Here is a 12,885-nt window from a genome sequence, read left to right as displayed (position 1 = left end):
TTCGCCGTACATACACAATATTCGTATGTATATAAAATTGTAGAACGGAAATGAACCTTCCGACGTCATAACCAAGGAGCAAAAGAGTAGTCGTTTTTCCTTATCGGGACAAATTAGACGAGCGAATTGAGCGATTAATTTTATGGTAACCACTGAAATGAGCGTCTCTCACGGTCGTGCTGCGAGCATAAAGCTTCTTTATAGACGGTGTATACGGTAAAGGCAAGCTTTCGTGCCTCGAGTGCGTCCTTCTGGGCCACCCAAGATCGCGCTCGGCTCGAGGATAACGATCGGCCGCAGGATGCACAAAGACTCGCTCTCTGGCACTGATTAATAAAATTAAATTTTATCCGCATTACGATCGCGTCTGGATATGTGCAGGATAGATGTATTCAATTAACGAATTAGAGCACTAGTTTAGAGATTATTAGTTGCGCGAGAGATTTGACGTGGATAAATTGAATTATGTAAGGTTTCGAAGTTAATCGTTCGAGTAGGATTACTTCATTTTTAATGACGCTATTGTATCCGAGAGATGCATGGATGAAAACAGAGGCGTGCCGGTTGTTAACGTATTAAAGCGTAGCGGTACATTAGCCGCACGAGATTTTACGTGATCATCGTAATAAATTGCGCAAAAAAATCGCGCTTAATTGATCGCGCTTCGTATGCAGCGTGTGTCACTACTACGACGGTACATAGTAATCATGCTCTTAATAGGACGAGGTCTTTGGTCTCCCTGATTAACTAATTGCGGCTACGCGCACTTCGTTCTCTTTGTTTCTTGAATCTTGAGACTCGCGTGAAAACATAATCACCCGTAATTTCGCCCGATGATTATTGCAAGCTTAGATTCTCGTACGGTATTGCGTGACTATTTCTCGACAGTTCGGGAATTTCTTGTATTATTCGATACATTAAGGTTGTAGAATCCTTTGGGTATCACGCGATAATAAAAAAGTTAATTCGTCGTCCGCCGTATAAAAGGAGAACCGAATGGCGAAATAATAATACGCGCGGCATAAGTAAATACACTGAGAATGGCTGTAAAACGAATCAAAAGTGAGTTTTACGACGTACGTCGGGACGAGCGTCTGGGAAAACTTAGCGGCGACGTAATGAGCGATTATCATTGCTCATTCGCTAGACGGTGTTTATTAAAAAGTCGCAGTTACCGGCCGATTATCCTTCTCTTCCTATCGCGAGAATTCCTGCCGATTAATGAGTCGCCGCGCATTCGCTCGCTCGCTAGCGCAACGTGACACCGATGTTCATATCGCGGATCTTGGCGCCAGAATTCTACTCGCCGTGCGCGCGTTGTTCATTTTCTCGCTCGCGCAGTTTCGTAATATTCTACTGATTGTGCAACCGCATTGTCGGCGTTATGAATGACGATGAGGGAAGAACGCTGTCGCTTCGTTAGCGTTTAATTCGCGTCTAATTTGGTTTCCATTAACACATCGATCGCGATATATTAACATTAATAATTATAATTATTAATAGTGAAATCACATGAATATCGAAACTGATCTTGCTTGAAATCAATGATTCATCGAGTTACAGTAGCACTGTCGTGTCTCCTATGAATATTACATGGCATTCCATTGATTAAATTTCCGATTTGTGAAGGGTTATGTTAATAACCAGGAGAACGGAATTTCATGGGTATTTGCCTTTTACGGCCGTGTTTTTTGTGAACGTTAACACACTATCCGCGGGACGTGTGCTGTCTCACGTGGCCCGCTGTTCAAACGTGAGCGACATAATAATTCGGCGCGGCAGAAATTCAACAAACTTCTCGTATTGCGAGCGGAAATCGATCGTTTAAATCGGTTTTGCTCCGAAAGGTTCGTGCCTCCTTTTTCATATCCTAATCTGCGGAAGAAGCTGCGCGCCACGCCGACTGCTCTCGAAATCCCATTTATGCGTGGGCGAACATATTCTTTCTTGGAAATTCCGTTTTACCTGCTTCTTTCTTCGCTTTTAAACGGGTGTGCCATTCGTATTTTGCTTTCAATGCCGTGTTTGTGCAAAAATACTAATGCATTTTTTTTAAAATTAGATCGTTAGAATTAAATCATTTCATATTCTTTCATTGTTATATTAGAAAATCGCTAAAAACGATTTGTATATTAATTAGGTTGAATTTAAACAAAAAACAATACTGCGTAATGCGGCAATTTCCAATGATAATAAAGCCTTCCACTCAGAGTCGATTACAGTGTAATATTTTTACAATCAGCTAAAGCGAGGTAATATTAAATGAAAAAAAATACAAAATAACATCTCGTATACGTGCACCGGAACTTAAAACGAGATAACGTAATCCCCGCGAACTTTATTAAAGCCCTGGAGCACACGCGCTCGATTACTGTAAGGCAAACAGGATCTCCATTTTTTTCCATCCGATACATCCGGGACTAAGGACTTTTTATAATGACTTTATCCCCGCGCACAAGCATTAACTTAAATCGAAGGTGGTAACGTGTTATTTAACCGATCGCGCCTTGCGAACGACGGGCGAAATTGCTTTTCCTTCCCATTTCTTTGAAGGGTCTAATGGAAACCGAGGTGTGGCACGGTCCGATTCATGGTACGTCCCCCTATCGACAGTGTAAACAAAATTAACGCACCGATGACGATCCTGATTATTGGCTCCAGGAAGATACAAATCCCACGCCCCCTGCTGCCCGAAATTGCGGTCGAAATTATTGATTATGCTGCGAACCGTGGCGTCGTAATTGACAGACCTCACACATATGATATTCGACGATATATTATAATATTACTGTTTCCCTCTATCAATTAATTATTAATAAATTCGATTAGAATGATATATAGCAACGAAGGAATTATTTTCACATTTTGTTTGATAATAGTTGGCAGAGATACACGTCCACTAAAAGCGAGAAGTTATGGTTACTTGAACCCGTTAATTCGACGGTGTTAGTTTTCCTTTAAATTCGAACGTAGATACGACAGTTTCATCTAGTTACGACGCCGGGGAAATATTTTTAGATTACGATGCGACTCGCGTTCTTGCGATAGTGTTTGGAAGTTCTCCAAATGTGCGCTGCTTTGACCTGAAACTCGGCTTGAAAATTTGTCGGTGGTCCCGACTGGCGCGTCTCGCATCCTGAATCGATCGTATCGGCTCGTGATGAATAACGATCGATGTATTTTCCGGAACTAATGCGGAGCGATAGAACTCGATCAAAATCGAGCTGACCTGGAGGTTTGCCAAAATATGCCCAACAATTTGCACCTGGTCACAGGAAGACGGAACTCATCGCGTTCGGTACATTTGGGAGATCGCCAGAGTCGACCAGAGTTTCCCAAAAAAATGTCGGAACGAACTTAGGGCGAGAGCAAACGTTTCTGATATAATCGTCGACGACGTTTCCTGTCGGAGTTAGATGTAGCGTGATGTATTGGGTTACGTTAAATAGCATCACGGGAATTAACTTTCTAATTAGTTGCTGGCGGCGTGAAAGTTTATCGTGTACATTTTTCTCTGAACAATGACCTTGAAATGACTCGGAAGACCTCTCAGTATTTCGTTAAATACGATAGCTCATTGTCATAATTGCCAGCTGTCAGTACAGTCTCGAAGGAGGTATCGTAAGAAAAATTCCGGAGGGGTTCGTCAACAATCTTGAATCTTGAATCTCGAGATAAGGAGTCGAAAATATACCCTAAGAGCTTAATGAACATTTCAGATTTTATTAACTGCATTTGATCTTGGAGGGCGGCCAGATATCGTGACGTAAATCCAGACGGATGTAACTTCAAATACCATGCCTGCGGGACAATTCTACTTGCAGACGAGGTTCCAAGAATTAATTAGTCAGTATCCAGTCAAGTCGGTTCGCAGACAAGTGTTCCAGTGTGAGTCGAAAATCGTGAGTCACCAGTCTCGCGTTTTAATCCGAATTAATATGCGTAAAGAAGCGCAAAGTGATGACGTGATTTTCATCAGGTAGCTTCGTACAAATGATATCGTATTTTTACAATCTATTTTAATTTGACTAATAATGATTGTGAATCAAGAATCAAGATCATTAATATCATTGATTTTTAGCAAGAAAAATAGTTACGCACGTTGCGTTGTGGAAAATGTGTGTCGAGCCAAAATGATCGAGCTGTATGTTTCTATTGGCTCGTCTTTATGTGCGCAATACGAAATTCGATGAAACCGGTGCAATTTGTCAATTGCAAAAAAAATATAGCTTTAATATAGCTTTCTAGTTTTCTAAAGTATCTCAGAATAAATGCACCTGGATCCGAGCCCGCTGTTTAGCAACAAAGTACGTCTATTTTTACTTTTCTTAGTTCAGGCTGTTTTGATAAATCACGGCAATAGACGTAATGGCTGAAGATGCTTTCTGGCATTTCGACTTGTACAGATATAGTTATATCGAAGCGTTGTTAAGTAAAGTTACACGTACCAATTTCGGATTTTCCGCATTCGTTGACGTGTTCTTGGAACGAAGGACCTAATTAGAAAGATAGTTTCCGTGCCAATAGACGCTTTCATTTCGCGCTCGATTATTTTCCTTGTTCGAGCACTGTATTGTGATTCTGTGAGCTGCCTTGACAGACCGCTTTACAAGTGCTCAATGAAGGAGATTAATGGCATACCCACACACTGCGAATTGATGCAACCCGAGTGCCAGGCTTAAAATACGTCGCGTTCGAACGTACAAGTTCGGGCTTGAAGAATCCTTCATGAACCATGTGCACTTAACTGCTTCCGTCTGAATCACTGCATTGCAACGATGACGAATCATCGTTACTTATCTTGGCGGGTCATCGACTCCTTATTAATTTTAGAAAAGCGATTAATAATAATTGCGCGCCTTACATTGCATGTTCTAATTAACGTTATTCCTTAAATGCTTTGTTCACCAAATATCAGATCAGTGAAAGAAATATATGCGTGATTAATCAATCGGAATTTGTAACAAAGAAATAATCAATTTGTTTGATTTGACTCGTTTAGCAAAATTCTAGATCTCGCTGCTATGAATAATTAATAAAATCAAATATGTATAATCCGAGTTTGTATCGATAAAAGTGAAAAAAAAAAATAAACATAAATTAATTGAATAGGTATTAATTTTGTGTCAGGCTTTCGTCTCGCAAATGAAATAGATGTGAGTTCGATTATATATACAGTTATAAATTAAATCAGAGCGGCTCTGGTGATGAATCATTATTCTGACAGATCAGTGGTTCGACGATCTTTGATGTCACTAATGTCAGTCAACTTTTTTAATGTTTGTTATCGGTGATTGCATTACACTTTTAGACACAACAGATAACATACAACTATCGTTCGACGCGCTCAAAACCGTGTTGCGAAGAGAAATATGTATATTAAAATACGGTCGAATATATAATTCAAGTGCATATTGCAAAAGATAAGAAAGTAATCCCGTAATTTCGCCAACGCGTTCAATAGCGCGTTTAATGACTGCAGCTTAAATCCCCCTTTAAAAGCGATTGCATTACGTCGATTTACGAATCCATCCGCGATAATCCTTCCGCTCGCACTCAACCACAATATCATAACATCGATGCAATTTATCCACCCACGAAAATAGCCCCGGTTCTTTTACGGTCGTCGCAAATGGGGGCAAGAGGAAGCATAAGGGCACTCCATCGCCTTAATTCATACCTCGTTGCAATACGTGTCGCCCGTAAATCCGCGCTCGCGTGATTTTCCCGCAGCCAAATCTCTCGCGGATACATCGCGCCGTCGTGATGCGCCGGATTTTATGCGCCGCGGTAACGAGCTTCTGCGGTGAGCTTTACAGCGGATTTATGAGTGCTCTTTGCCGTGATCAGGTGGTAAAGTCGTTTCTTAATGCCCGAAGTGTGAGACGAGAGTTCGTTTCGGCGAAATTCATTCGAGAGAAAGAGCGAGAGAGAGAGAGAGAGAAAAAATGCATGACGGCGTGAAATCGAGAAGGCGAATGGAGTGCAGGCCGCATCGAATGCAAGGAGCGGATGAATAAAAGAGGGGAACGCCGAAAGAGCTTTGCGTAAACAGCGCTTCCGCGAAAGACGATCGGCTGTTTACGGAGGGAGGGAACGGTTGTTGAAATGAATCACGGTTCCCTTGACGGTATGATCTATGGATCTCCACAGACGTACCATATGTCAGGATGAAATATAAAGACAACACGCGTGTCACTGAACGGAGAACATGTCAACGCTTGTAATGTAGTCATCGGCAATGAATTTGTCTTCTCTGTATTCGCCTGAATACAAAGTGTTAATGTGGACAGTTTGTACAAATTAGAATTGCGAATTAACGCCAAGTAATTTTCTTAAAGCGATTATCCTTTATTTTTCAAAAATTAGGCATTAACGAATTTTTTTATTTCTCACAACAAGAAGTAAAGATTAACTTCTTAATGCAGAAAAAGTGTACGTGTATTAAGATAAAACGTTTCACAGTAGATAGAGAACCTGTTAGTCATACGATAATGTGCACTATGCTTTCACATTTGCATAGATAAATTCAATGTTTCGGGAATGGCGTATCTTCAGTTTGTTCACACAAACTTCGTAGCGCTCGTCGTTTTCTGCAAGCGTAATATGTGGTGTGCTGATAATCGTAAAACTTTACGCAACTTTATGGATATTCCGAGTTTTGATAAAGAACGCTCGAACATCATTCTCTCGAAGCTTTAACGAGAATTGCAGAAAGATAAGTTAGTTAAATGTGCACTTATTAACATATTAGCGTCTGCAACTGACATTTTTACATTGCGCGAGATGTTTTTACAGAGAGGTAGGTCAAATTGCAGACTACCGCTGTCGTACGATAAACGTATTGAGCGATAAAGAAAGTGCTGTATCGACAAATGCGATTAAGGCGTGAGCGATATTGTATTTATCCGATGCATGCGCGTGCTATTTATAAGAAATGATAATATTCTACGAATATAATACATCCAGAGGATTTTTTTAATAACTTACTTAGGATTGAAGATTAGCAATGCTATTTTATTAGATGTGATTTAAATATCACACTTTTATTACAAATAATTTAGATATAAAATGATAAATGTCGATATACATACAAAATATTTTGTTTTTTTGTTGACATAGATTGTTCTCGTATGAAGATACTACTCTCGCGTATGTAAGATGTACACATAACCGTTTACAGCGCTTCGGCTCGTTTATCTTGCGAGAGGATCCGACGTAATGGAATTAAACGCTAGTCAGTTTCGTATAAGTCGCGAGTTGTGCGGCTTTTGAAGATTCGCAGTAAACCGGAACGTGGGCAAAAAGCATGCCTGCGAAATTATGCTTCTTTCAAGTCGTTATTGTGTGAAACATTAAATTATTCGCGTCTAATTTGATTTTACCGTACGCAAACGTTAATTAAGTGCGTCCTTGCCGTATTTAGGTCACCAGATTAATCACGAACTGAATATGCATCCACTTAGCAAGGTGGCTATTCGTATCGTAATAAAATTCTCATCCGAAAATGCGATTGGCCGCTAGTAGGTTTCCTTTGATCGTTCGGTATCGATGCATGTGAATTTACAGCGGAAAACCGCGACATGCGTGGTGGAATTGCTCAATTACCGCGGCGCGGCTGTTCCGCTGAAACCGGCATGCAGAGGTAAATCGTCGATGGAACGTGGCGGGTTTACCTTTGTAAATTGGCGCAAAAAAAGCAAAGCGCGGTCGCGACGACAGCCGCCGTGGATGTGCCGTCGTTTTGCTCATCGAGGCCGCCGTCGCTGCGAGCTATTGCGAAATTAAGGTTTATACATCGCGTTCTCGTTTAGCGCCGGCCACGCAGGACTCAAAGCGATAAGATCGTTTTAAAATCTCAAGATTTAAAGAATTAACTTTTTTATTGTGTGGCGAGAGAGATTATTTTACGCGCTGTAACTGATTTTTTGAAGTATATATACATATATGGTCATCGTGATGTATCTTCCTTTTTATTTCTGATATGACGATCAAACTATTTCTAATATTTTGGATAAATAAATTTCCCAACTGCTGTTTGCATCGGCCTCTTGTCAACGATAAGCCATACATACTGAAGTCTGACAGACGATTGGCGCCTAGCAGCCGGCGATTCCCGAGGTCAGTCTTATGAACGTCAGTTCGAGTTTTGACGCGAATAAAACGATCCGCGGCTCACTGCGGTTTGCATTGCCAAGGTCAATCTAATCTTAGCCCTAATAATTGAGAGAAAGCACACCGACGTCGCGAGCAGGCCGCTTGTTAATATCAAGTCAAGTATATGCGATAGAGAGAGAAAGCACATCCCAATAATTCTCGGAAGCGATACACTTGTTAGATGATCTTGAAGAGTGGCCGAAGCTTGGCAACGTGCGCTAATGAGATTAACGAACATTGTCGGGGATTCTAATTCATAAAAAATTTCACTTAATCAACTTTTTGACCGTGGAATTTTATGCTAGAGCCGTAATTAATTAACGAAGAAAGGTCTAAACATTATTTTATTAAAACTAATTTATTATTTACTTAATCATACATATAAAAATGAAGCTATTGATAATTTTATATATATGAAAGATAAATGAGGTGACTTATGAATAATAATGAATAGTAATGAACGATAAATATTTGTTTGCGTGTTTAATAAATTAAATTAAATGACATTTGAGACAAAATAATTTTTTATTAAACGGTTAAAGCGGATGTCTTACATCGTTTCGTGCAATACTGGTTGTCAAGACCCGGAATGATATTTCAAGGCGGTGTTATCTTCGACGCCGATGCGCCACGTGAAAGTTAATCTCGAGTTCGGCAGCGCGGAACGAGCAATCTCAGATGAATTGATGATCTGGCCCGAGTATCCCGCGCATATTACGTGAATGACAGGTAAATCTAATGTGCCATCCCGCTTATCTTGTCACGCTCCGTTGACACAGTGGACATAAAAACGATCGATTCTTAATCTTCAGTATACGCTCGGAGACATAAAATTACGAAATTGACTGACAAAATTAGGTTTATGGTAAACACGTATGAGCCAATATAAACGGGTTGTCGGGAATAATTTTCAGCGCCAGAGTTCGTTGTCGTAATAAATCACAGTTTATTACGTATTTTACTCGTAGTGCGATAATTTTCGGAGATGCGCTTATATCTCGCCGAAAGAAATCGTCGGCAGAAACTAAAGAACGCCTGTAATTTGCGTCTATCGAATAAGAATGCAAATTGCGACATAATGAAGATCTTAAAATTATAATAACGTCATAAGTTAGCGACGATCGTGAGTATCCAGTCCGGTCTCGCATTCGATTCGAGAATTACGATTGAGAGTGTGTCAGTATCCGAGAAACGGAAGATGGCTATCGGTTGCGGATCTTCCGCAAAGATTCGCGAAGGATTCTCTCGGTACAGTTACAGGACAGTCTTTCGCGCATTACCACGTGGTGTATCGCGTGTTCCCCCTCGGGTGTTCATGCAAATCGAACGGCGCATTCGCGAGGGAGAAGCATCGATAGACAGACTTACCGTGTGCGACCGTATGTGGTCCGCAAAGTCGAGCTCTCGGCTTGATCTTAATCTCCGCCGTGGTAAGGTCGATACGGGAGCTCGGCAGTAACTGACTTTACGACTTTCAGCTTCTGTGATGGCATCGAAATGTACACGAAAGCTTCTCTCTCTCTCTCTCTCTCTCTTTTTTCCTCCGTGAGTTTTTAGAAAACGAACTGTAACTCCCCGGTATCGTGATGCGACGATACTCGCGATCGCTCGAATTATATAATTCTCCGAATCTCATCAAGCAGTGCGCGCTTTCTCAATCGCAATTTTCATCGAACGAGAACGATGTGCCATTGACCGCTATAATTTCTTATTATTATCGTGATTGGAATAATTTTCAGTACACTGTGATTAACAAAAAAAAAAATGTTGATAATTTAACGAATCAAGTTGTTAGAAAAGGAGTTTGAGAAGTTAATTTTGGGTTTGCTACTCACTGTATTAGTAACATCCGCCTGCATGCCCGAATCTTCGTCAGCTTTGATGACATCCTTCTCGTTATCCGGGGTGTTCAAGTATTCGTCGTACAGGTCCTGCTCGAGATTCTTGTTCTTGGCTTGCGTATCGACGATCTTAACCGGGCTCTTTCCCTCCTGCCGATCGTTGTCCCTGACCGTCAGACCGATCGTGTTCTTCGGGGGCTTACGTTCGGCCGAGCCAGCGGATTTGACGGTCGAGTTCTCCGCGGTCCGTTTGTTCACGAAATAATTGGAAGTGGTAGCAGCGGCGTGGGGCGCACTTGTGAAGAAATCCTCCGGCTTAGAAACGTTTCTCGAATCGTACTTGAAGTCCTTGACATTGTCGCGTTTCGCGTGTCTGCTTGCCTCGATGTTCCGGTAATCCCTCTTGATGGTGGTCTTCGGAGTAGTCGGATCGTCGGACGTGAGTCTCTTGATGATATCATCGTAAGTCTTCAAGGGTGGCTTCGTCTTGTTTTTATAGGAATCATCGTCGTCGAGCACCTCCTCCTCGTTGTCCTCGTTGTCGTCGATGAGTTTCCAAATGTCATCGTCTTCCTCATCCTTGTCGTCCTCCTCGAGCCCACCGTGATCTTCGTAATCCTCGTCCTCTTCCGTCTTCCTGTCGTCCTTCGAAAAGCGGTACCTGGACTCCGACGTGTTCGATCTTCTTCTCCAATCGTCCGTCGATCGCAACGCGTCACCGCGATCGACGTCCTCGCGATCCTCCAAGCGATATCTCCTCGCGTTGCGATAGCCATTCACTCTGCTCCTCCAGTCTTTCCTGGAAGACGCGTGTCGCCTGGAATTTCTCCATCTCTCGTAGCGCTTATCAGCCCCGTCGTTTTCGACGTACGTGCGCGGCCTCTCGTAATCATAATCCTCCTCCGTATAGTCATCAAAATCCGACACGTCGCGATTGCGCGAATACACGGGCTTGTGATAGCTCTTGGAGGGTCTGTGCCGATGACTCTTCGTATTATATCGCGACGGGATTCTGCGTCTATCGTTGTTGTCGTCGTGCCAGCCGCTTGCAGCGTAATATCCGTGGTATCGTGCCGGATAGCGTGGCTCGAACATCCGACCGTGGTAATTCCTCTGTGCGGATCGGTGATGCGATCTGCGATGATCGTAGTAGGATTGCGCTTCGTAATCGTCCTCGTCGATCGGGTCCTCGGAGTCCGCGTCGTACTCGTAGTCGACTTCTCGCCTGTCGGCCTCGTGATGATTCCTCCGATTCGAGGATTCGTGTCTATGCCTATGTCGGTGTCTCGCCTCCGTCGTCGTCGCTTCGTCCTCGCGCTGATGGTACCGGCACTCGACCACGAAGAGGCCGGAAACCATCAGTAGCAGCAGTAGCCTCTTGTCGCGCGTCATTTCGTCTCCGTTTCTCAGATACCTTACATCATCACGAGACACGTGACTGCGGTTCTCGCGCGATTTCGCACCTGTCGATCACCTCTCGATCCCTCGCCGGGCTCTTCAGCGGCGCATCGAGCCGGCTCGGTTGTCGAGCAGCAGCACTCCACGACGATCGATACCACGTTGTTCATTCCACGATTAAGACGAGACGGCGCGCCGCAGCGCCGCACCCCGCTGATAAACTTCTGATAATTCACTGGTCGATCTTGATAATTCAACAAGGGATTCGATTCCGTAAATTTTCCGCCTTTCTGAATTTAACCGCACACCGCGGCGAAGTTGCGGTGGCCACGTGATGATCGCGGAGCTTGAAACGGTAAAGCAGTCGTACGCGCGTCGTACTCTTTTTAGACTCAAGTTGAGTCGGCGATACAAAAGACCGTTGCGCTCAGTGCTCGTCACTGATTTCTAAATTGCCAAAATAGCTCAAGATAACTCGTTATCTCGCGCACTCGGTGCTCCCGCACTGTTCTACCTGCAAGTCTAAAAATATAGAAACTCACTTTCTGTCTTTTAAAAACTTTGCAAACTAAAAGTTTCAGCGCACCGGCTAAGTCGGTTCGTTCACCACATCGATCCAATAACTTTTTCCACGTACTAGCGATCGATTATATCGGATTACATCGGATTAGATTTAGCTTCGAAGCACTTGTTCCCTAAGACGATACCTCAGTTGTCCTTATACACGTGGACCATCCAAACTTGATTATCCTGTAGCTGGCTCTCTCTGCTTTGCAGAAATAAAACAAAATTTAGAAAAAGATCTATTTATGAGTTTTCACATCCTGTAAATTTCAAGTTAAAAATTTTTTAATTGCAAGATGTGAAAGCTTATAGGAAGCTCTTTTTTCCGAGCAATTTGTGTTTTGATTTTCGCAAGATGAGGGGACCAACTGTACAAGGATTGACTGCTTTGAAGCACAATGTCACCGAGCGCGACGAGTCTCTTCCGTTCACCACCGGTTCTCTCGAGGGGGTAGTTTTTGCTCGCAATCCACACTGGCGCGTGTCTACTTGTGACCGGCGCGGGCGCCTCAATGTGGTCCAGTAAGATGGACACAACACATTCACGCCGAATCGTATCGCGGACAGAATGTCGCGCGGACGACTGAGGCCAGCCGGAGTGGCCAGCAGCCTAAGAGATCGCGGAACGCATCGCGCATGCGTACGAGCGATATTCGCCTCCACTGTTCGTCCCTCGCACCGCGCCGACTGTGGTCCTGCTGCCGTCGTTTGCCGTCTCCTTCGCTCCTTCGTCCTTCGCCTTTACCTTTGCAAGAAACGTCTGCGCACGATGTTTCACGGACCTCGCGATGATGCACCGTGAAACAATAGGCATAGGCGAGAGGTCGAGACAAGTTCGCGGACGCGATAGGCCACATCTCCATCGGATACAACTGGCATGAACTTTTCAAAAGCTTGAAGTCCAATTGTTTGGTAGAATTGCTTC

General features: G+C 43.2%; 1 protein-coding gene across 3 annotated transcripts in view; it reads right to left on the bottom strand.

Annotated features, from left to right (window-relative positions):
• Positions 1-12,562, bottom strand: part of LOC105672225 (transcription initiation factor TFIID subunit 1-like) — an 82,837-nt gene extending 70,275 nt beyond the window's left edge. The window contains exons 1-2 of one of the 3 annotated variants that reach the window (XM_012367015.2): positions 12,335-12,562; positions 9,993-12,165 (exon numbers count right to left, since the gene is read on the bottom strand). In XM_012367015.2, coding sequence (XP_012222438.2) covers positions 9,993-11,390 — 1,398 coding nt within the window. In that variant the 5' untranslated portion in view covers positions 11,391-12,165; positions 12,335-12,562. Of the gene's footprint in view, positions 1-9,992 lie in introns of all 3 variants that reach the window. The other 2 variants (XM_012367014.2, XM_012367016.2) reach the window with 2 other exon arrangements.
• Positions 12,563-12,885: the final 323 nt, after the last annotated feature.

The sequence above is a fragment of the Linepithema humile genome, chromosome 4 (assembly GCF_040581485.1).
Source record: "Linepithema humile isolate Giens D197 chromosome 4, Lhum_UNIL_v1.0, whole genome shotgun sequence".
NCBI lineage: Eukaryota > Metazoa > Arthropoda > Insecta > Hymenoptera > Formicidae > Linepithema > Linepithema humile.
This window is presented reverse-complemented; position numbering and strand designations above follow the sequence as displayed.